At 36.2% G+C, this 25,943-nt stretch overlaps 1 protein-coding gene across 2 annotated transcripts; it reads right to left on the minus strand.

The window, feature by feature from the left end:
* Positions 1-13,838: 13,838 nt before the first annotated feature.
* Positions 13,839-21,491, minus strand: LOC137652018 (uncharacterized). Of its 2 annotated transcripts, XM_068385229.1 has the most exons (3): positions 21,393-21,491; positions 14,939-16,364; positions 13,840-14,902 (listed from the first exon to the last, which is right to left on the minus strand). In XM_068385229.1, the coding sequence occupies exons 2-3, from the start codon at positions 16,331-16,333 to the stop codon at positions 14,423-14,425; spliced, it is 1,875 nt and encodes a 624-aa protein (XP_068241330.1). In that variant the 5' UTR covers positions 16,334-16,364; positions 21,393-21,491; the 3' UTR covers positions 13,840-14,422. The 2 variants fall into 2 exon arrangements, with proteins under 2 accessions (XP_068241329.1, XP_068241330.1); XM_068385228.1 differs by having other exon boundaries at positions 13,839-16,364.
* Between the last annotated feature and the right edge of the window lie 4,452 nt (positions 21,492-25,943).

The following is a 25,943-nucleotide window of genomic DNA, read 5'->3' on the forward strand; positions in this document are numbered from 1 at the left end:
CACTTCTTCCAGGATGACTCATATTGCCTTCTGGTAGACTTTGTTTTGTATTCCTCTAGGAAGTCTAAACATTTCTTAGAGATTCCGAATCTTTTCTTCAGGCTAGGGAGAGAAAATCATGAGATGAAGGTCTCGGATTTTCCTTGATGAAGCGAAGACAGTCGACTTTTGAACCTGCTGGGAGAGAACTGGGTCCGGCAGAGGGATCAGCTTGGGCTGTAGCTCCATGACTAGAGGGAACCAGTTGCTCTGAGGCCACTTGGGAGCCACTAGGGTTGCTGTTCCCTTGGTGTTTCTCAGCTTGGAGACGACTTTCAGCAGAAGGTTGAGTGGAGGGAACAGGTAAATCTCGGACACTCTGTTCCAATCCAGGGACATGGCGTCCACAGCTTCTGCTCTGGGATTCTCGTATGGGGCCACGTAAAGAGGAATTTGGTTGTTGTCGCTCGTCGTGAAGAGTTTGATCTGCAGTTCCGGGACTTGATGGGAGATGAAGGAGAATCAGTCTGCGTCTAAAGACCATTCTGACTCTATGGGCCTTGTCCTCGATAGAGCGTCTGCCGTCACATTGCGGAAACCTTGTAGGTGAACTGCTGAGAGGTGCCATCTCTTCTTGTCCGCTAGGCGGAAGATGGGTAATAGCACTTGGTTGAGTTGGGGCGATCGTGAGCCCTGACGGTTGAGACATCTGACCACAACGGCGCTGTCGAGAGTGAGACGGATGTAGACCGAAGGAAGAGGGAACCGTTTCTTCAGAGTAAGAAGACCCGCCGTGGCCTCCAAGATGTTGATGTGAAACGTCTTGAATAAGGGAGACCATGTTCCTTGAACTTGTCGCTGGTGGGAGTGACCCCCTCATCCTTCTAGCGAGGCATCCGTGTGAATGGTGACCGACGGAGGTGGTGGTTGAAGAGGAACTGATCTTTTCTCGTTTTTTGCCTCCGACCACAACTTTAGGAGCGAGCGAAGCCTGGTTGGCAGAGGTCTCTTGAGATCTCTTTGAGCGATGGATGCGTTTCTTTTCCAGATTCCCGATGTATCTTTTAGCTGTGCTCGTAGCACTGGGTCTGTCACTGAGGCGAACTGGAGGGAGCCGAGTACTCGTTCTTGTTGTCGTCTTGAAATCCGTTTAGATTTTAGAATTCTCTTGACAGATCCGGCTATTTCCTTCCTTTTCTTCAGAGGGATGGAAAGACGGTGTGACTGAAGGTTCCAATGGATTCCCAGCCATTGAAACTTCTGAGCTGGAGACAGTCGAGACTTTTTGGTGTTGATTTTGAAACCCAGAAGTTCCAGGAACTGGGTCACCTTTTTGTAGGCACGCGAGCATTCTTCTGATGATGTCGCCCAGACCAACCAATCGTCTAGGTAAGCCATCACCTGGACGCCTTGAAGGCGTAGCTGTTGGATGATCGTGTCTGCGAGCTTCGTGAAGATTCTTGGGGCCACGCTGAGTACGAAGGGCATGGCCCTAAAAGCGTATTGTCTTCGTTGAAGCCTGAATCCTAGGTAGGAAGAAGCCTGGTGATTCATGGGAATGTGCCAGTAGGCATCAGCCAGGTCTATTGAGACCGTGTAAGCCTTGTGAGGCAGTATGGCTCTTATATGTTGAAGAGTCAGCATCTTGAATTTGTTGTTTGCAATGAACTTGTTGAGAGGAGACAAGTCCAGAATGACTCTGAGTTTGTCTGAGTCTTTCTTGGGAACACAGAACAGTCTTCCCTGGAACCTGGTGGACTTTACCCTCTTAATCACCTTCTTGTTCAAGAGTTCTAGGACATATTCTTCCAGGATGTGGGTTGAAAGTTGGAAGATTTGGTGGAAGGTTGGAGGTGGTGATATCCAGCTCCACCCAATTCCCTTCTTGACGATGCTGTGGGCCCAAGGATCGAAGCTCCAACGATCCTGGAAGTGGCGGAGTCTTCCTCCCATCGGAAGCACTTCATTGCTTCTGGTTTCCCGAGGGTTTAACACCTCGGACGCTAGCTCCCCTTCCTCCTCTCCCTCTGGATGGACGTCGAGAGGAGTCTTTGTCGGAGCCTCTACCTTTGGGGCAAAAGGTAGTGGATTGCCTTTCATAGTAGGGGTAAAGACTGGTGACTGGGCCACCACCGGCTGAGGGACCAACTGAAATGTCTGCTGTGTCTGGGCCACTAGCTGGGGAGTGGCGGGTGCCGGAAACTGGCGTTTGGCCTGACGCTGCTGGGGTTGGGGCTTGTTGGACTTCTTCTTAGGCTGTGGAACGTCATCCTGAGAAGATTTCCTCTTTCGGGACATGCGTCACTTGTTGAGAAGGTTCCCATTCTCAGTGGCGGCTCTGTCCGCAATCTCTTTCACAAGGTCCACGGGAAAGAGGTATTTCCCCCAGATGCTGAAGGAAATCAGTTTCCGGGGTTCGCGTTTGATAGTGGCATCCGCAAACACGATTTCTCTACAGGCTCTCTGGGCCTTGATGAAGCTGTATAAGTACTTCAGCAAGGTGGCAAGGTGGGTCTTTGCGAGAACCATGTAGAAGCCTGGGACCCGAATGTCCCCGGCCATTGTCTCGAGTTTCACCTGAAGAGATAGAGAGGCAGCCAGCCTCTCCTTTGTGTCTTGTTTTCGACGCAAAAGGTACTCAGTGAGCTTGGGGAGGTTCTCGTTAAACTGACGTCCAGCAACATCAGCCTCCAGCTTTCCAACCGTGAAAGTTAACTGTATGTCTTTCCAGCTTGTATCATCGGGAGGTAGGGCGAGGGAGAGAGGCCTACATTCTTCCAATGTAGGGCAGGGTTTTCCTTCCTCCACCGCCTTCAACACAGAAACCAAGGCCTTTTCTGCAAAAGGAAAGACCATGGGGGGAGGAGCAATAAAGGACGGGTGTTTCTTGCTTAGGGCCAGCATCTTGGAATTGGAGTAGCCCCTGCTCTTTAGGCAGTCGGCCAGCAGATCTTGAGCCTTGGAGTGGTCAAACACTATGACCTGCTTAGGTTCGGTCTCCTCCTTGGAGATTGGTTCGGACTTAAGACGGATGTAACAGTCGGGGTAGGCGTCAAAACTAGGGTAAAACTCCACCTCTTCAAGGGGGATGGAGCCTAGTTTGTCAATAACAAAAATACGTCCGGTCGTGATGGGCATGTAGTTTGCATGCCTCCAGGGATTGGTCACTGAGCAGGACGGAAGATACTTGATGGAAATCTTCTTTGGCTATTTCTTCATATCCATGATTTCCCCTGGCGGAACTTCTCATCCAGGAATACCACCAGAGCTTGGAGGGTATCCTGGGTGGCCGCCACCGCAGGTACTGGAGTGGCAGATGTAGAGGGGACTGGTTCTGAAATCAAGACGGAAGCCACGGAGGGTGCACAGGCGATCTCGCCCTCAGAATCAGGGGTCTCCACTTGATCCTCTTACTCTTCTTGAACCTCAGCCATCAGGGTCCTTTCAGTGTCTTCGGACACATCCGAGATCCTCTCCACTTCATCGATAAGACAGCCTTGGAGAGCTTCCGAAACATCCGGTTCGACCGTCAGTTGGACGTAGAGGATCTCATCCTTGGGAATAATGGCATCAGCAGATGCCTTAGGAAAGAGCAGGGCTCTCATATTCTCGTTTGGGATATAAGGCCCCATGGCGTTCTTTTGGAAACCGCGCACCCACTTGCGCAGCTTCTCTCGGGCGTTGTCCCTGGCCTCCGCTGATGGAGGGCTATCGAACGCCACATCGAGCAGGTTCTTGCTTACTGTGCAGGCAGCGGATCCCAATAGCGAAGGTTCCCCTTCGAGATCGAACAGCCAGCGTGTGTTCGGCAAGCCAGATGGCCGTAGAAATTAGGACGATGAACGCCGCAGAAGGCGCTCTCACACTTCACATACTCCTCCTGTAAAAGAAAGAGGAAATGAGTATTTGGAAGTCAATACAATTATGACTTACAGTAATCTTAGATTAGAATTAAGTTAATAAACATATAACATAAGATTCCATTTATGTATAAGCTTAGGATAGATAAGCTAGAAAGGAGGTAGGAAAGACACATACTTGTGCATCCCGCTCAGCCAATTGCCGCGACCCCACACTGTAACTAATTCAAGAGGACCGTCATGGGCCCTAGGAGGAGGAAGAACATCCGTGTTGGATGAGCCAAGCTTAGGCTTCCTCTAGGGAATTAGGTATGGTGAGAGGGGGAAGCTGAATTCATTCACTGTATAAGAAAAGGGGGAGAAGCTAAGCCCCCATAGCAGGTTAGGTCCCGGCAAGAGACTGCGCATGGATGCGCAGAATATGCTGGAAAGATTTTACTGTACGCTGTACAACTATACACAATAGTTTTCTGTCTAGGGTATAACTATACCATAGGTGTACTGACTATTATCCATAGCTGTTCACTCCTAAAGCCTGGTGGCATGCCAGAAGCTCGTCTGGCGCTGGCAGGTCCCCATCAAGGATGGACCCTTCCAAGCCATCAGGGTATGTGGCAGAGAGAGAGGGTGACACCTTAGGTGATGGCAGATCACCGGCAAGCCGGCGGCCCCCGGCAGCCGGTAGATGGCCGGCAACGGCATACCGGCACTGACATAATTCAATGAGGCAGGTAGAGTACCGAAGACACTGACGGCGGCACCAAGAGAGAGAGAGGGATAGGATAAGAGGAGATAGAGGGAAGGGTAATACCCAGTACCCATTCCTTTCTTCCTCCGGAAGAAGTGTTCAAATGAAAGGGAGCGGTGCGACCTTTCATCCGGTCGCAGAGAGCCGGCCGTCGGCTCTGTTGCCAGTGGCGGCCCAGGGGAGGACCGAAGAACACTCAAAGAAGGGAGGTCCTCCGCCGGCAGACCGACCGACGAATGCTATCCCATAGTTTGATTATATGCGGGAAGCGTAGCAGTACGGACTAACCAACGAAAGGACCAAGCCGAACCCACAACCAGCCGGCACGCGGTAGAGTTGTAGGACAGTGGACAGGGGTGTGATGGCTAGCCAACACCAAAGGGATAGAGGGGGAGGGGAGAGAGTCCTGAGGGGGAGTGTATGGGAGGAGCGTAGCTCCCACCGGTAGGGATTCTGTTCAGGGCTAGCCTGTCTAGGTTGGAGAAATCAATAATAATGCTAAGAAAAGACCCAAGGAAAATATCTGACAAGTGCACCATGGAATGTAAATCAATGGAGATTCGAGAGCAAAAAGGACAGGAACGGGATTTAGATGATAGTGGTCGAAGAAAGGCTAAAAATTGCCTCAAGTAATGTTTACAGTGCACTGCCTGAATTGCTCTGATGACATTACCTTCCCTGAAAAATATGCTACTAAATATGTTTGAAAGAGTATCAGGAAAGGAGGCGGAAATGTACTACCCAGGACGTCAGTTTCTTTTTATAGTAAGTCATTAACTTACTCATCAGAAACTCGGAGTTCTACTAGAGCCTTAGAACATATGCTAATTAACACTAAAAGAGCAATAGAAAAAATATTGATGGGAATTACACCAAGGGAAAAAAAAAGACCAACAAGGATACGTGACTAAACTAAAGTATTAGGTGTTATAACAACATATAAGAAAAAAAAATGGACATGGGCAAGAGATATTATGAGAATGGGATATAATACAAGGACAAAAAGATTAACAGAATGAGTACTAGTAACAGCAAAAAAAAAGCAGATTAACGAAGAGAAAAGGATGGTATGACAAACTAAGAGAATTTGCGATTATAGAATAGCGTGGAAAGACTTTAAACAGATGCGCATGGAAGGATATGTCTGAACCAGCAGAGGACTTGCAACAGCTGTTGATAATGAAATCATTTGAAAATGAAAATTTGAACTTACCCGCAATTGATAGTAACGAGATAGTAGCTTTGAACCACGACTGATAGATATAATTGTCTTCAGTTTTCTCGCTTGGTATCGACAGCATGATCGACCCGTATACAGTTCCCAGTATGAGACAGATGAATGCAATTTGTAGGGTTAAGAAGGCACAGCAGTAACAGATGCCTTTTTTGGTTACCTAAGACAAAAAGACAAATCAGTGGAATGAAAATTTGGTAAATAATAATTGTCAAATACTTCATTACAGAGGCATGAACAGTTCAAATTTACTCTCTCTCTCTCTCTCTCTCTCTCTCTCTCTCTCTCTCTCTCTCTCTCTCTCTCTCTCTCTCTCTCTCTCTCTCTCTCTCTCTGTAGTATCCTTACCTTAAACGGTTGTGTTTGTTTCGGAGGAACTATGACTACTGTCTGCCCCTGTGGTCCCTGCATATATTTAACTGGAAGAAAAAAAAATAATTATGGAACCCCTGGATCTCCTACAAAATATCTAGTAAAGAAATATGTCTTAAATTATATAATAAAGATCCATAACAAGTTGGTAATGTTCTGGAAGGTAAACTTAGACAAACATATTTACGCTAAACACACAAGCAGACACAAATATAAATATCCCTCTCTCTCTCTCTCTCTCTCTCTCTCTCTCTCTCTCTCTCTCTCTCTCTCTCTCTCTCTCTTTACATAGATATTTGTATATCCACATGTATATATATATATATATATATATATATATATATATATATATATATATATATATATATATATATATATATATATATATATATATATATATATATAGCGAATGTGTACTTTTAAACTAACCGTGATGATGTGATATTTTTACGAATGTAGTCTCACTAAAAAACGAGATTTCGACACAGAAAAGGAAAGCTAAAAACCATAAAGTAACTCACACTTTACTTGGTTAATATTAATGTAGTAAGAGAAGAAACATGGTGCCAGACTTACTGTTTCTTTTTATTTCGTCGATCCTATTCATTGTGACGATGGGCAATGTTTGATAGTTTCAGACAATTTTTTTCCAATATTCAATAAACATAAATGTCTCACACTTTTATAAAATAAACACTTTCATAGCTCAAATCGTCAGTGCCAATTACCAATTCTTATACATATCACAAATAGGCGCTCTCTCTATCCCTTCGCTTCTCTTAACGTTCAGACAAAAATTATCGACATTCTGGTATGAGCATTACTTGTAGCTGCCACAAACTACCAATAACTCGAACCGTTTGAAGTTATCTGTGCAAACTTTTTTTTCATTCATAAATGGAAACTAATCTTTTTCACTGATTCCTCTAGTCCTGTATGAATGATATATATCCTGCCATATTTGTAGAGGGTCTGTAAGCTCTTCAGTCGTCAGTAAACGGCTCAGAGGACACTCCCGTCCGGATCGTTTGTTCCAAGTTGACCGAAACGAAAAGTTACACCACCCTTTGCAATGGAGTTTTGCTCACTCGCCTTTCGTGTAGTAAGGATGTTCTGACCTTAGCATTGATTTAGTTTTAAGGCTTTCGCCTCTCATACATGCGTTACTTGTCGGATGTTTTTTTTTTTTTTCTTACAGTGGTATAAGTTGATAATACCAACCGAAGTAGTTCAAAGCTTGAGGGTACACTAGGGCACTCTATCTAATTTCTTATCATCTCGTCTCCTTATTTTTTTTATTGTATATATAGGATATATCTATTTTAATGTTACTGTTGTTAAAAATATTCTATTTTTAATTGTTCCCTTTCCTCAGTGGGCTATTTTCCCTCTTGTTGCCCATGTGATTATAGACTACTGCTTTTCCAACTACGGTTGTAGCTTAGCAAGTAATAATAATAATAATAATAATAATAATAATAATAATAATAATAATAATAATAATAATAATAATAACAATAATAATAGTAATAATAATGATAAGGGGAAAAGGTCCTCAAAACAATGTCAGATCAATATAGAGTCAAGGAAAAAGGGTATAAGGTTTCGACCACCTCATTGTATTGAGAGGTTAATAATCTCTTTTCTCACCAAGTTCAAAATCACCGATGAAGGGAACTAACTGTGTTCACAGGGGATTACTTGAATTGGAAATAATACATATTTTTCTTTTTCTTCTCTATTTGCATAGTGAGAATTAAAATTTTGATAGTTAAATTATCAGTTTTTCGGGCAAGGAATCTTTTCATTGTATCAATTACATCTCTTGAATGTAGATCTGAGGTCTCTGAATGTTTTCAGACAAATATAGCTAAAATTAGAGCTTTCTGCAAATTATGGAGAATGATGATCATAAGGTATGATCGTAAGTATGTGGCTTAATAATATCATGATATTTACATTTATAGTGTATCTTCAACTAAATGCAACTCAAATATATTAAAATATTTGATTTGTTATTACAAATTTATTTACTTTTGAGAAATACACCCAGTAAATTTCTCCCTGAATTACCCAAAAATAGACATATTAATAGTGAAAAGCTTTTAAGATTTTCGGTAGTCAATGTATCTTGGGGAGATATTTTGATTCTATTATTCTGACATATACTGATTGGAGTTGGTACTTTCGTCCAATCACAACATATACACATATGCACAGATAACCGTGTGCTTTCTTTATATACTAAAACTTAAATTATCATTTCTTCAGTGTAGACGACAGTCTGAAAAAGGCAAGCTACAATTAATCTCGAAGTCATTAGTTTTTTTTTTAAATCTATCGAACTCTTTAATTTCGGACAACATATATCATGTTGTTAATTGACGGAACCATTTTATAGAATCTGGTATAATGTTAATTAAGGTTCCTCTTGAAAAAAAAAATAAATAAATAAAAAAAAAAAGTTGGTCCTCATGGCCTTACCAAAAGTGTGTGCATAAATTTTGCCATTTATTAAAATTCATAGTCTTTTATACAGTTTAATTAATTCTATTAAGGGGCACTTTGAAAATGGTTAATTCAGTTGCCTATCATGTAATATTTTAGATAATAATTTCATGTCATCAATAGGTACTTCAGTTAATAGTGGAAACTGACAAGCCTTTAAGTACATTATTCAATTTACTAATGAGATTTACATTGTTATTTTTGGCATTTGACTCTCACATAGTGACATCCATACGATTGAGGATATTAACAAGGTACTCAGATATACCTTATTTCTAAATTCCAGAATTATGAGCAGTTTAAAAAAAAAAGAAATGCATTCTTTGCCAGTTTTAATCTCCCTATTTAAAGCCCACAGTTGTTGATCTGAGTCAGTTTCACAAATTGTTTAAATCATTGAAGTTAATAGTTTAGCTTTGCTTCAATTGCATTCATATTCTTATAGCAGATGAACTGCATAGAATCATTATATATATTTGCCTAAATTTTTATATCCTCAGTACAAGTCTTTCTTATCTGTAATTATGCTTTTAGAGAATTAGATAGAATATTCTCTGTTCCTGCAGTCACTACTAAATTAAGTCCTTATAAATCCTCATCAGTGATGTTTTCTTGTAAAAAAAAAAAAAAAGAAAAAAAAAAATAAGTACAGTTTTACAGAAATCCACACCAGCTCTTTTGGAAATAAATTTCTACCCATCATCAACAGTTGCGATGACAATTACTTAGATAATCAAGATTGTACTTCTTGTGTACTAACATTATTGAATAGAATTATTCCCATCTTTCGAAAAAAATATTCTTCCTCTTATAGCCTTAATTTCAGACAAGTGATATTAATATCGCATATAGTGAAATTCCACTTATAAAGTCGTCTCAATGTAATAATTCGCTAAAGGTAGCAGAGATCAGAGATCACTGAGCAATATATCTTGTATATTAAAATCTTTGTAAATGATATGCATCATTACTGTCAGATATCTCATCCCCTTTGAAAAATAACTTACGTAAAGTAATATTGGCAAAGAGCGATCATTTTTGCCTTATACTGGCCAAGAAGGAGAGTGGTAAGATTGAAAAACAGTATGATTACATTTGATATAAGAAAAAAACGACAAAAATGCTCTCGTACAAACAAGGACGTTCACCTATGTACACCAAAATGCTCATAAGATAAGCTCTTTTACCAAGTTACATACCACAGGAAAGATTGTACAATGTATATGCAATGTACTGCACTTTTGAATAATAAAATTACTATCACCTTTATAGTTCATTTATTAACTTTATTAGCTCCTTTGACTTAGTTACCTTAATCACATATACAAAAAGAAAAGAAAAAAAAAATAGTTTTCCATATCAATAATGCCTTCGAAAGTTTGTGTCATCCTAACATACCAAACACAATAATCTGGTAAGCTAATGAAGAAAACTCATAACCTTTTTCTTTTTTATATCGTTATTCAAAGGTTAGTATATATTATGTTTCTCACTAAATTAATATCCTTATATCCTTAAATCTCGTCCAATCACATTCTCCGATTTCCACAAAGTCCACCCTCTTACATAAACCAGATCTGCATCCTTTCCTTCCTTTACATTTCAAATATTATCGAAATTCTACATTGAAAGAAACCTAATTTTCTTCCAAAAGCATGAAATTTATATATATATGTTTTTTCTGTTATTTCTTTTATAAATTTATTTTTCCCAATTTTAGTAGATGTCTAATCTATAAGCATTTTACTTGTAAGTCTTTGTTCAGATAGGTCTCCGAATATTTTAGCACGCGGTAGATTTTTTTCTATGCTTATATTTATTATGTCATTCCACACACGTCTGTTTATGGCTTTTCTGTATATCAGAGTATACCAGCATATTTCCTGAGTTCATCAATTCATGTCGTCATGAAGCTACAATTGATTAAACCCTTATTTTCTTCGTCTCTTACCTGATAACATATCCTCCTTCTAAATGCGTATATATTTCATTCATTATTCCACTACTAAGGGTTTTTATTAGAGTAACAGAAAATACTTTTTTCGCAATTTTAATTTATATTTTAGGACATATCTACGCTAAATAAGAGATAAAAGGAAACAGGATAAATAACATAAAAAGGAAGAGAATTGTGTTTATATCAAAACAATATATTTGGGCATTAAATATCAACTGATTCTATAACAAAAGCGAATATAATAAGACGCTTATTCTTGCCTAATCATACGACATAAATGTCTACTGCTGAAGACCAAACGGTAGATTAGAATATAAACCCTGTTCAAGTATTTTAAAAAGTTTGGACATTACAGATTTAACGGCACAACTTTTAATTAACTGCAGATCTCTTGTAACGGAGCAGATGTACCTTGTGTATAGCTACGTAAACGACGATGCCATATATGAATATCAGATAAGAGAAATTTTATGACCCATAATTCTGCCCGACAATACGAGATAAGATAACTGCTAAACCCCAATTGGTTGATTATTATTCAACACAGGGGTTGGTAAAAAAAATAAAAACCATCTTAAATCTTGAATATATATTATTGTCCAGATTATTGTAAATTTTCCAATACAGTTGAAACAAGGAGACCTCTATTGCTTTCTTATTAAGTGAAATTATTTTCACGGCTTTCCTTTGTTTCTCCAAAACCTGGATTCTTTACAAACAGCATTTCGTACTTAAAACGTTTAAATTTTCTTCGACAACTTTCAAAATGTAAATCTCCAACGCTAATTATAGGGTAGACTAACAATTTCATTAGTCCTGATGTTTTTTCATCTGACAAAACAAATAAAATCTTTATGTTAAAAGTAAATGTTTTTAATCTTATTGGTAAATTTGAACTTTATATATAAAGCGAATGAGAGTTTTATAGAATTTCCAATCAATAAGGAGGTTTGAAAGCAAATAAAATTAGATTGAAAATATAACAAAGAGGATTTTAAGCTCATGATAATAATTTGGATGATAAAACTGAATATATGGAAAAGAAAAAAATACTTCTCCTAGATCTGGGTAACTTAAACATTATAGCATAGCCATGAGAAATAAATGTAGCATACCATTCAATAAACAAATATTAATATAACTTTACTGCGGAATTAGATTAATTTTTACTTATGAAGATTTACTGTTATCTTGTATTATTTGGATACGTGAGGATAAAGTTTCTTGGCATTGTGTATCACTAAACCTCTTTTTAAAAAATACAAAAAACAGTATTTATTTAAAAATATTAGGATTGTACAGAAATCTTACCGAGATAAATCTATAGATTTATATTCAAAGGAAAACTAACCTCAAAATGAACGTTGAAAATGGTATTTGAAAAATAAATCCAGAATTTCTTAAAACTCGCAACTGAATATCAGATCCAAAAGTTAAGTTTATATTAATCAGTGTGAGGAAAGAAACCAGTTTCAAGCAATAACGAAACTGTAAATATCGATTAAAGTAAGCTATTATCAGGAAATACTTATAATTATCGATAGAAATATGAAAAAAAAAGCATTCTATGATCAGTAGTAATTACAATTAGATGGAAAGAGGTGTTTCCTCTGGCAAATATAAACTATTTTGAATAAAAAAACATAATAAAACATAGATAGTAGATACTACACTACCCTATTCCTTAGAATGAATAAACTCTAGCCCATTTTAAGGGAGTAAACATGCTATTTTACGAAAAAAAAAAAAAATTGAGCACCCAAGGTATTTCAACTGCCAGTAAGAAAACTCCATTTGTTGCACTATTTTGAGGGATGTGTTATGTGAAAAGATATATTCTTCTTACCTTGCTCATTAGATACACAAATAAAGTACCTTTATCTGGACAGGAGATTCTAACTCATTAAATGCAAGTTGTACCTTAGACCTAACTTTAAATATATATATATTTTTTTCATTGGTGTTGCAAGGAGAATATTGTTTTATAGATATTTCCCTTGAAGAATATCAGTTGTTCAGATATGTTTTTCCAATAGACCTAGTCACTAGTTTCATAAAGAGTATATGAGTCATGTAAAAGACTAATTACCATCGATATAATGAAGAAACCCTTTTAGTCGTAATTCAAGAGGATTATAAGAGTAAAGTTTTCAAAACACCGTTTTTGAAAGTCTATTGTTGAAAGTTGACATAGCTTTTTAACGGTCTTAAAATCCCTAAACAGAAGGGAAATACTTCAAGTGCATTATTTACGTGATCTAATGGTAGGATGACCACAAGACTGCTCTTAAGACTTCTCAATTGTCCTCATAATCGTAGTAAAAAAAAAAAAAATATTTTGGAATTGTCCAGTACCAAACACTTCAAATTTGAGAACAAAATACGTTGATATTGTAACTGGAATGTATGGTATAGTTGTAAATTGTATGTTTTACGTACATTTTTAAATCTTTATATAGGTACATAATGTGAGTTCACCTTTAAGTTGAATTATTTAAATTGACCCATTCAGCATATGGCTTATCATTATTAAGTACTTTTGAGTAATAACTGAATAATTGCTAATAAACAGTGATATTATGTACGAATAAGAAAACTATATAAACATTGTATATATATTTAAAAGTATAAATCTAAAAACAAGGAATTTTCTTTTAAAAATTTACAATATTCTCTTTTCATGACAGTTTATAAAAGCATATGTACATTAGCGACTATAATATGGCATTCGCCATATAAAACTTTAATAGTTAAGGTTTTCAATCATACGCGATCCACCCTTGAACAAAATAATTTTATAAAAAAATAAACATACGGTATTTAATTCATACTTTGAGTATGCAATTAATAAATAGTAAAGAGATATTTTGTTAAAATATGAAAAAAAATATAAGCCATATATTATTATTTAAAAGAATAAATCTAAAAACAACAATGTTTTCTCAAATGTCACATTTCATGACAGTTTATAAAATTATACATGGTACCTATATGCTTTTCTATGTAAAAAAACAAACAAACAAAAATAAACTTTACAGTTAACATTTACGCAAACTCACGTACTAGGCAAACAAAATTCTAAAAAAAAATTACATACATATACATGTATACATAATATATATATATATATATATATATATATATATATATATATATATATATATATATATATATATATATATATATATATGTATATATATATATATATATATATATATATACACGACGCACACCTAAATAAAGTTAATAATAATATTAAAATAAAACTAATCATACGGTATTTACAACCATTCATTTTCGACACAACCACAGTGTCAATATAGACCCTCACATACAGAACAAAAGGTTTATAAAATATACAACAAGAAAGTCCAGAGATACACCTTTTATGGGACTTTATTACTGTGATCAAAATCAAGGCTCTATTTAGAGAATACATTCTTTTATTTTGCAATTATACTTTACAATAATGATCACTTAGCTCCTTTACAATTATTAACAAGCAGCATGATCCAATGGTGTATAATATGCTTGTGCATTTATAGCCATTAGTTCATATTTGCAATGACTAAATTCTGCAAGATAGGTTGTACCATTGTACAGAAATTGTATTCCTGTATGATACATCCTAGTCGGCAGTTCAAAACCCATGTATCTGTGATACAGTATGCCCATAAACGGAAAATCAATTGAATTTATCAAAACAAGCTCATTTACTAGGTATTTCAAAAGACGAAGGTGATATTTGTCTCCTAAGAGATAAATTAATCTCCTTTCTTTGGAACCAAGGTTAGTTTATCTATATGTGTTCTTTGATCTTGGATCAAAGAATCGGTAATCTTGCACAATGATGAAGAGGTTTCTAATGATATCTCTTCCAAAATGTTAGCATACAAGTTAGAATCACTCATAGGTGGGCCCTCTAAAAAGTTTTCTTCCAAGAGGGTCCAGAAATTATGGTCCTCGATTGAAAATGGATCCTCTAACAATGCCATTTCAATTAATTCCGTTGCATTATCAATATCAAGCAAAGGCGATTGAATCCCTCTCTCTTTACATTCAAGAGAATCTTGATGGTTAGCAATGTTACTCGGATATGAAGGTATCGCTTCCGATTCCCTTTCTTTGGAATTACACGCATTTACTGTCTTATGCGGCGATAATAATCCTTCTGAAAATAGATCACTCTGATTCCTAAAGGGACCTGGAACCGGAATTCCTCTTGCTGACACATCTAATAATGCCTGCGAATTTACAAGTTCACTAGATGTTAAAGAAGCCTCTAATTCGGGGTTATCCGAAATATTTCCTGAAGTATGATCTCTCACAGAAAAAGCTCCTTCCTCAAGTTCCCATCCTAGAAGGGCCTCGTTATTAAAATTATTACTTGTTGTTGATCTCTTAAATGACACTCCTTCCAGGTGGGGCTCAGGATTTTCAGTTCTAGTAGAAAAAGAGGGTTCTTCTATCAGTGACAATTCAGGCAAAGTGTGTGCATTATTAATCTCATCCAAGGATGATGACTCCTCAAAAGTCACATATTCTAAGGAGGTATAGGAGCTATTAGACTTAGTAAGATTACTTTGAAAGGAAGAACTCACATTTAATGTGCGTTCCTGAAATTCCTCTGGAAATTTAACTTCAAATAAAGATGAAACTTCTGACGATATCTCTCCCATAAAGTCAACGGAGTGTGTAATTCCACCTTCATAAGATTCTTCAAACGACATATCTTCCCAACAGCTTTGAAAATTGACAATCTCACTTAATGATGACGATCTCTCTGACAATGTGCCATCTGAGGGGGAACCTAGACTACTTTTGTTTAAATACATAGGTTCCATATAATTACCAGTTTCATTCGAAGATGATACCTCTGAAGATTCATATTCCAAGGCAGAGGAATTTCTTGATTTTGAAGCTTTTTCCAGGGAGATCAATGGACTACCAAATGAATTCAAGTCATTATTCAGTTTGTATTTTGCAGCACTTGATATCGAAGGTCCCTTTTTATGTGGTCTTTTCCGCTGGATTATTGTATTATCAAAATTTTTAGCAGATGTTTTTGGCATTGTTAGTTTACTAGAGCTCTTTTTGTAGCACATTTTTCTTTCATGTTTCTCTCCACACACACCACAAATATATTTAATGTCATTGAAATGTTTTTTGCAGTGCTTTCTGAGATTATCTGCTCTATAAAATCTTCTTCGGCAGACTTTGCAAGTTATGTGTGCTTCCCTGAAATGAGAGGATAAATGTCTTCGTAAAGACCAAGCACGAGTAAAGGATTTACCACATGTTCTGCAAATGAACGGACCCGAATGAGTAATTCTGTGCTCATCAAAGATATCAACATTTGAAAATGACTCCTTACAGACGGGGCATGCAAATGGTTTTCGTTTTGAGGGAGTGGCTTTGTGAGTTTGTAAACTCCTTGAATTGGTAGATTTTCTATCAAATGCCAAAACTTTATCGGTATCCTCTTCTTCTTCCGAGATCACTTCTGAATGAGCATTTTCAGGCCAGGAGGTAAATTGATCGATTTCATTCTTACATTTAAGTAAATGTTTTCTTAAAGCATCTCTGTGGTAGAAGAGCCCACAACACTGCTTACATAAATAACAGACACTAGACAAGATATTGACTTTCAATACCAGATCTTCGGTGCGTTTCATAACGAGGAATTTTGAGTTACTGGAAGAAAACCTGAAATTTAATAAAAGCTTGGTAATTTTATGCATTTAGCCATGAGAAGGATAAATATAACTAACTACTCATAAATAACAGGAGTGAAGCATTGTAAAATTTCAAGTATTATGTTTCGTTGAACAACAATAGTAGTTAGCCGGTAGTGTCAGGAGTCCTATTTTTCGCCATTAAAATTTTTTCAAAAAGTATAGAGATTATTGTTTTAGTGGAAAATTTAGGCAGGCACGATACATAAATTGGAATAAAGGTGATTTTTTTCAATATTTCTAACGACAAATAAATAAATGAATTTATATTATATATAAATTTTCCATATACATTGCATTAAATTTTTGGTCTTTAATTGTTTATGAATTTTAAATAGAAATGATTCAAGTATACCTTTGTAGTGTATAAGTTAAGAGATATTTTATTCAAGTGAGATGTGAAAAATATCTACACCCACTATTCACTATCTTAAAAAGTTTATTTGTATGACAAATAAACTATGATGAAATCATAGTGAAGTAAATTTTTCGTAATAGATGAGTAATTCTACTTACGCATATATAGAATGCACAATAAATAAAAAGATAAATATAATAGGGAGAGAAAGAGTTGGAGCCCTCGACAAGGGGTCATATAGCATTATAGTCATTTAAACGATGATGCCCTAAGAATGTAATAAAACTTGTAAAATAAAACTTAAAATCAGAATTTGGTAAAAAATAAAACTTAAAATCAGAATTTTTAAAAAATGCATTATGTTTTTCCATGCTATACAAACCAGAATTCTTTATTAAGGATATTGTTTTCAGTACGAGCTGAAGCACGACCACCCAGGTGGCAATGGCTGGAGCCTGTCGTAGAGTGGTCCAACGAGCAGGTAAAGAACTGTTGGGAGGGATCAAATGAGAAGCCAACACCACCTCTCACCAGTTTGAAAGTCACACTTTGGACGATTCGGTCTAGGACTGAGAGGGGTGGTTAAGGAGCGACTTTGTATTGAAGGACTTGGGTTTATGTAGGTGAAAAAAACTACACCAATTACAGTATTTTGATCTTGCATTTGTTACTACGCAACACACAAACCATAGTCCTTTATATAAGGAGACTTGCTACTTTGTGGGTTGGAATTTCCCTTAGAACCAAACTGGATTTTTTTTTCCTGGACGTATGCAACCACTTGGTCTCATTTTTGGAAGAAAAGCTGTGACTTTAGTTACCTCCTAACTATCTTTCATAGATATGAGCAGACTGATAGATCCTGGCTTGTACAAGGAGTCATATACCCGGTCAAATGAAGAAACCCTTCTCCTGAAGAGGATATCTGTAATAATAAATCTGTATGATGATTAACTGCTTGGCATACATTCTGCCACCATCCTTGTATAGGATGAATGGGAAAGATACCTCTTTAAAAACAAAGATTTTAATGTAGCTCCAAAGTGTAACTTACCAGCATCACGAACCATCTAGCATATAAGTATTCGACCTCTTTATCCACAAAACGGGGGACAGAAATGGAGGAGAAGAGCCAGCCTTTCTATCATTCATTCTGGACTTACATCGACACATTACCAGAAAAAAAGCTTTATGTGTCATTCTGGAGCTACGCTGGTTATACAACTACTTAAGCAGTCACCATATGACCAAGCATTGAGGTGACAAGGGACATGTGATTATAATCATAAATATAAGGAAGGATAATTGGTTTGACACTTCCAGATTCCAGCCTTCAACACTTGGCAAATGGAGAGTTTTTTTTTTTTTCTGAAAGCTAGGAGGGTGTCTATACTCTTTCGTGAGCTATGGTCCTAGCTGGTATCTAAGGCAACACTATACAGACTGGGACGTGATGCCAGAAAGTATTAGTGTTCCTTGACACCTCATTCTTGGTCTCCAGTACTAATGAAAATTCGCTGACACTCAGACCTGAAGTGTCAGGTCCTTATCAAATAGCACTGGAGAGCAGTAACGGGTTACAAAAGCATCTCCTCTGATCAACACTTGTCGCTTCACATAGAAAGGGAATGCAGAGGGTCTCGAACCTGGTGTCAAGAGATAACTGATTCCGAGTTCCAGCCACAAACTCTGGAATAAAGCTGAAAGAGATCAGATCTTCTTGCACCTCTTCAGCAAAAAATGTCTTAAGGTTATGATCTCACTCTGAAGACCTCCTCAAAGGCCCATATGCAGTAGACGCAAGAACTTTAAGGACAAGGGTCATTAATCACTCCAGGGCCTTGAGGTCCTAGGGTGGGCAAGACTGCCCAAAGCGTGTCATGACCATGGACAACTGCCACGAGGAGATGTGTATACCCTTCAATTGGTAGACCATTGCCAAGGATGAGTGGTAGCCTTTGAGAGCCGCAACTAGGTGGTGCTTTTTTCAGCGAAGGAAGACTAGGAAGACAGCACCCTAAGCTACAGTTGCTCCTACTGGAGAAGTACCCCTTCGACACCAATTGCAAAAGATTAGGTAAAGTTTTACTGTATTACAGGGTATCATTTCCAATAGAAAATATATATTTTCCTGTAGTAAATAACGTGATTTAACCGACTTTGACGTACATTTCAACCGCAAACAAGCAGAACAATCAGTTTGACTAACTCTAAGTAGCCGAACTAGTTGTTGTTGCGGTGGAAATGAAGGTGAAAACCGGTTGAGTCACGTTATTTACTAAAGGAAAACATAGATTTTCTGGTAAAATGTGTAAATATAATGGGTCTTGTTTCAATACGGTCTCACTTTGCTACCCAGAAAACAAAAACATCAAGAACATAGGAACTGGCAAGCGGTAATACAGTACAATGATACCGAAGATTACTCTTTTCCCAGGGTAGACAGCTGCAGAGGACCATCACAGGTCTCTATCCATCTGTGCAGTGCCTTGCAAAAAGCCTTTCTCTCAGGAGATGCTAAATACCCTCCACCCTTAAAGATTTAATAATTGCATGGAATGATGGTACCTCTGATGGTGCAGCTGATAGAAAAGCTTGAACTATTGTGATAGCTCTTTCAGGACCTCCACTACAAAAGCTAACAGATCGGGATACACTTCTGCATTAGGCCATCTGATAGCCACAAGGGTGATCCAGTGTACTGGCTTAATCAACACATTGTTAATTAATGGTCTGATCATGCTGAATGAAGGGGAGATATATGCGTCCAGGTGATCCAATGGGTGTTTGAAAAATCCTCGAAAAGCACAGAGGTCTGGAACAGGGGAGTAGAAACAAAAAAAAAAAAAAAAAAAGCTTCCCGAGCGAACAACTCGCTTCTTGACATAGGCCATTGCTGTAATGTTGTTGATCATTAACACTATTGAATGTCTCTTCAAACGTTCTTGGAATGCTTGCAGGTCTGGCAATGGTGCTTGTATTTCAAGGATATTGATGTGCAGACAAATTTCTTTTTTCCGACCAGGCATCCTAGAGGACTATGTCAAACCATTTTGGTGTGTGGACTAATCCTCTTTCCATAAATCTAAGCACAGTTAAATTTCTGGAGGTAGACAGAATGGGACTTCCCTGGAGATGTTTTCCTCATTCACCCACCACAAAAGATCTGCCAGAGCTTTACGTGCCATCGAAACAGGATGGAGTGGAGGATCCATGTCGGCTGACCAGTGATCTTTCAGACACCATTGAAGGGATCTCTAGTGGAAGTCCCCCCGAGAAAAGATGTCGTTCGAGGAGCAAATGAGAAAATGAGAAAAAGTTTATCGAAAGCGATCAACAGATATAATCTTGACGGCAAAAAAGTTTCACTGGTGCCGTCATCTGTATCATTAGTATATTAGGTGAATTTAAGAATTCTACAGCTACCACAGGAGATTTTTGACATCTCTTGAGGCTTGCTGGACCCAAGATTGCCAAACAAGAGCACGTTCTATTTGCAGCCGACATCCTATATGTTTACATCGCGGTTTAAAGCGCTGCTTCCCGTCCAATCGGAAAGACAATATCTAGAGCAACATCTCGTGCTTTCCCTTTTTGACAGCTTTTGGTGGAAACAAAAATCCTTAGTGTGATTCCACACCAAATCAAAAGAACATTTGGTGGGGGTTGGGGGATGTTTTACACAAGAATCTTCCACACTTTCTTTAAACTTTTCGTTGAATATTTCTAACAGCAATCTCCAGCTCGCCCAAAAAAAACAGAATGCTATTAAAGGACGGTTGATTATATATTGAGTGGGATCCAATGACTTTTTAATAAAACAGTAGAAATGAACACACAAGCACAAAACGTAAAACAAGAGAAACTTTTCTTCATAAAGGAAACTCATTCATAGATATCAAATTGAGAATCGGACTGAATTATGTAATTTATATAAAATACTAAAGTCAACCATTACAATAGTTTGATAAATCACTTATAAAAAAAAAAAAAGATTTAAGGACTAAAATTGCCAGACTAAAAATAAACCACTATGCATCTGAGAACTACCCTTCATGCTCTATTGAAATTTAATTCAAAAAGGAATAAAAGATATAAAGTTAAAAAACTATCTACTCAGTATGCCAACATCACATAGCAAACAAGTGTTTGAACGCATATAAGCAAGATTACAAAATATATTGGCCAAAGACCTATACCTACATATATGCATATATAAACAAGGCATTGCAGCTATACAAAAACACATCTGCCTGAAAGCTATAATGGAAAGCATGTAACTATTTTCCAAACGAACTGTAAATTATATACAACACGTGTTCCCTACATTGGCTAAATATCGATCATAAATAACGAAACCATTAGATTAGTATTAAGTTAGTAAAAGTTAGAACCAAAGGGTAGGACAAAAAGAGAATTAGGAGAAATTTATATTGAATAAGGTTAATTTATAGCTATTGCTTACTACATTAAAAAAAAAATTAGATATCAGCCTCAGGGTATAGAAAATCTTCTTACTAAAGCCAATCTTAAAGAAAAATAAAAACAATAAAAAAGCATATCATTAGTTAAGTGACAATAAAGAATAGATATAATCAGTGGAACCGGAAACTACTAGTATAATAGTACAATTAAACCTACCAATTTTTCACTTCTCCCTTATTCAGGCACGGAACAGACCTTTAGAGCTCCAGGAAAGTCAAACTTTAACTAACATTGAGAAAGTTAGAGACATCCAACTTACTGAAAGTCAATTGTTGAAGGTGGCCTCTAAATGATAATTGGTAATTTTAATGTAACACCTAGTAAACAATTTTGAATACCGACAGTTACATTTACACCAGTAAAGAAATGTCTCCCTTTCCTTAGTTTGGGATTTTCAGTTTATCGTCGGGTAGTTTGTGTTTATGAAACAGGACTTTCTGAAAATTACTTTTCTTCCTAAATATCCCTTATGGTCTTTAAATGTATTCATTGATGGCTGAATCATAAAAGAATTAGGTGATATACGAAGAAGAAATTTCATTATTTTATCCTAATAGCATAAAAGAAGTAAAATATAAAGCTATACAGATAGTAATAATAAAACAAAATTTAATATCTTACATAATGAGATATAATGGTCTTATTAGGATAGTCTTTTGTCACTGGATAGTCGCAATATTTAATCGTTCTGGAAATTATAAATTTTTACTGTAAAAATTAAAAGAAGGATAGTTTGTTCAAAAGTTTGACTAATCTGGATTCACCAAATATACAAATTCATCTCAAATATTGGCATGCTATTACCTATGAAACACTGTAACTCTGGTAATTAATTTGCTAAACCATCAAAGACAGTTTCATACACCTATTCCTACCGTTTATCATGTAAATGTGATAGGATGAAAATTGCCTTCTTTATGCAGCAACTTCTATTAAATTCCAGTTGTGTTCATCTTAGCCAAGTATTAATTTCTATTTTTAATCCTAGATTATCCACTGCCTTGTTAATTTGAACTACTTTGTTATTACCATTAAATTTCAACCTGTATTTTCCAATCAGCTTTATCTTCTCATCATTATTCCTCCCCAATAAATCTAACGAATTACGTCCCATGTTAAGTGTTTCACTTCCTTACTTCCTCCATGATTTCTTTCATATTTTCTATATTCAGAAGATATTTATTCCCTATTTTTCTTCTTATATTTCTAATCTGCTTTAAACGGAATAAGATTCTAATTAGATTTCTGACTTATATAATATAAATTCTCTTAAAGTGTATATGTAACTGATTTCTATGTTCAAATTTAGATTTTATAACTTAACAACCAGGTCACTTCCTCATCTTTGATGCTTATTCGTTTAAGCCGTAAGCCTTCAGCAATTAACTAATCTATTTAACGTTCTAGTAAAGTATACCAAACGTTTTTGTTTTCTTTTTCTTTCTTTCTAGTAATCAACTTTAAAATATCATTTCCTGGTTATTTTGCTTTTAGAGAACTCAAGAATCCTTTAGAATAGGAGCATATGTGATAATTCACACAAATCTTGTAATGAAGTGTAGTTTTTTTTTTTTAAGATACCCCAAAAAATATTTCGTTGCACTATGTTTCCAAAATGTCCACTTGAAAACGCATTCTTAAGTCCCTAGACTACCACGTTTTTTCTCTTTGAATAGGTATGTGCCGGCAGACCATAGTTTATTAGAGATTTTTTTTTTTTTATTATGGTCACCATTCTACTATATTATATTACAGGTGCAGTACAGTATTCCAAATAAGCTGGTTGGTAACACTTACATTATTGCGAACTTAAACACTTCAGACTAGGCTTCAAGCATTTAAGCACATAACATGAGTGCGTTGTGAATATAAATACATATGAATATCCAATGCTTTAGCATTCAAGATCTGGTTTAGTTTGGTTCATAAAATCGAGGTGATGTGGCCTGATGCTGGGACCATGTTGGCCATTCAACTGAGAAGTGAAACTAGAGGAGGACATTGCGTTTGTTTCATGAAGTGAAGTACCAACGAGGCTGGACACTAAAGAAAGAAGGAGGGAAAGGAAATATAGCAAGGTGCTGAAAATTGATTTCTTCATGGGTCCCAGATGTTGTAAAAGTGTTCTAGTAAAGTCTATAGCACACCACAAGATGTCCACTTACTGCACATTCTCTTCGGTGAAATGGAATTTGAGGACTTTAATGCGTTTCCATTTACGTGTAAGCATATTAAGGAGATATCCCTTAAGACAGTGTTTATCAAACTTTTTTTGGTACGACCCACAGCAAAAACCACAATTTACATCGCAACCCATAATACTTGGGTGTAATAACATAAACTCTGTTTACTATGCATATTTTTTTTATAATCTGCACATTGCTTTATTCACTTGTATGAATAAAATATCATTACTTCTAGAAAAACAATTATGAAGGAAATTCCGACACAAAGGTGAAGAAGGTAAGATTAAAAAAAAAAAAAAAAAAAAAGAGAGGTTTGATGAGATGTATGTTCTAATTTATTCATAAGCAGCAGTTCCTAATTGGGAACACAAGAAGACAATGCTAAACGCATATCAGGTGCAATGTTGATCCTGTTTCTGTTCATATTTTTGAACTGAACTAATGAGAGAAATCCCAATTCACACAAGTATGTAGCTGTGAAAAGTAATAGTAATAGAATAACCTTTTCTTGACCCAAAATTAGCAAAAATTCAATATCTCAAAACCGTTCTTAAGTGTAGAGGAACATCTAAGAGGCAGGAATTCAGCTCCCGCTTCATGTAACAAGTTTAACTTAATTATTGATTCAGGACTTTGGAAACTAAATAAATGGATATTTTTTTTCCAAAGACTTCTCTTATAAGGTTAAAATTTCACTTCAGGAAAATAATTATCAAAGCATTGAGAGAGGAAACCGAGTTGTAACAAAATCTCGAGTTTTAATTCTTTTAATATGTTATTGTCGACAACACTCTCAGATATGTGCTGTAAGTGTAGGAAACATGTAATATGTAGGATCATCATCTTTAAGTGTTTTTTGCCCTCAGCATTTTCTTAAAACCTTCAATATGTTGAACTATGTTGCCGCTTTTTCCTTGAAGTTTCATGTTTAAAGCATCAATAAGGCCGAAATAATCAGTTTATTAAAGCTAGTTTGGTAATCAATATATCATCTTCAAAAAGTATGGACAAATGATTATTTCTTTCTACCAAAAGCTCAGTTCTAAATTCATACACCCTGGTAAGTACCGTGTCTCGTTCGTTCTGATCCACATATAAATATCTATTGATTTCGATTACTCAATCATATTAGATCACTTTTATGAAGCTATAGATATGATCACTTATACTCTGATCTGTTAGATTATTGTTGTTATTTTTTGTTATATCAAAAGTATGGCTCCTATGATTTTTTCTACCAGAAATATCAATGATTCTTCTTGTAAATACTATAGTAAACACAGAGTCGAAAATTTATACAGGAACCTAAATTAAGATACCTGGAAAAGGCAATGAAAAGGACGTTCGGCAAACAAAAAAACTATCATTACTAAGATTATTTATTCATGAGGTATATACGGACATTATTGATACAGCAATAATGATTAAAAACGGCTAGACACCTGAAAAATCTGTTTTAAAAGATTCAACTACTAGGCGTATGAATTTGAGAATATACTAATAAACATGGTTAAAATATAGTAAATAAAAATTTCAAACATTTACAAAAATCTTTAATTAGTATAAAATAAAAAAAAGTTAACATATATATGGTTACAACAATGCACTAAAATAACATGTAATTAATAAGAATTAGATATATAATACATCAATCATCTATGTTTAAGTAAACATTAAAATAAGATTTAGATTTATTTATAACCCTCAAGTAAGCGAATACTTCTCCAGTAATTAACAGCTATAGATTCAACAAAAAACACCAATTCCAATAGTGTTTTATATGCCAAGACAACGTTCAATCATTTAAACATTTCAAAAAATCTAAGTTATCTAAATAATAATCATCTGGGTCTTCATTACAAAAGTTCAAATTACCATTCATTTCTGACGCATCATATTCTGTTCCATGTTCATGATCAATTAATTCGTTCCCATCCTCTGGTTTCACTGCATGGCTCCATTGTGGGAAAATATTATCTCCCTCATTCACAGCCATACCACTATTATCTTTCTTAATTTCATTAGGCATATCACTCATTTCTATGTTATGAAAAGCTGTGGATATGTCATACATATTAGCAGGAAGACCAAGAGCCACATAATTACTACGTAAATCGTTTTCCGAAAAGTGGGATGAATTATCAGTGTCCGAAGAAGAATTTTTTTCTCGAAGGTCCTTTTTGGAAATTCATGAAGTGGATGTGTTGTATAAAATGGTAATAAAGTTTCTAGCTCCGAATCTTTGGCAAAAGGGATCCATGGATCATCAATATTGCATATAGAAATCTGAGATTTCCTTGTTGGTGTCCCTCCAAGGCAGACCTCATGATTATGTTTCTCGGTAGAGTGTATACTACTTGAGGATAAACTATCTAAAACAAACGTAGGATTAGCAACCTTGGTCGATAAAAATGTCTCGGAAGATAATGGCCCACTAGAGAATACTTTTGAATTGTCTTTTTCATTCACGAACGGCGGTGCCCCTAAATTTTTATGTTCTGGGTAGCTACTTATTTCAAGT

This window comes from Palaemon carinicauda, chromosome 13 (genome assembly GCF_036898095.1).
Source record: "Palaemon carinicauda isolate YSFRI2023 chromosome 13, ASM3689809v2, whole genome shotgun sequence".
NCBI classification, from domain to species: domain Eukaryota; kingdom Metazoa; phylum Arthropoda; class Malacostraca; order Decapoda; family Palaemonidae; genus Palaemon; species Palaemon carinicauda.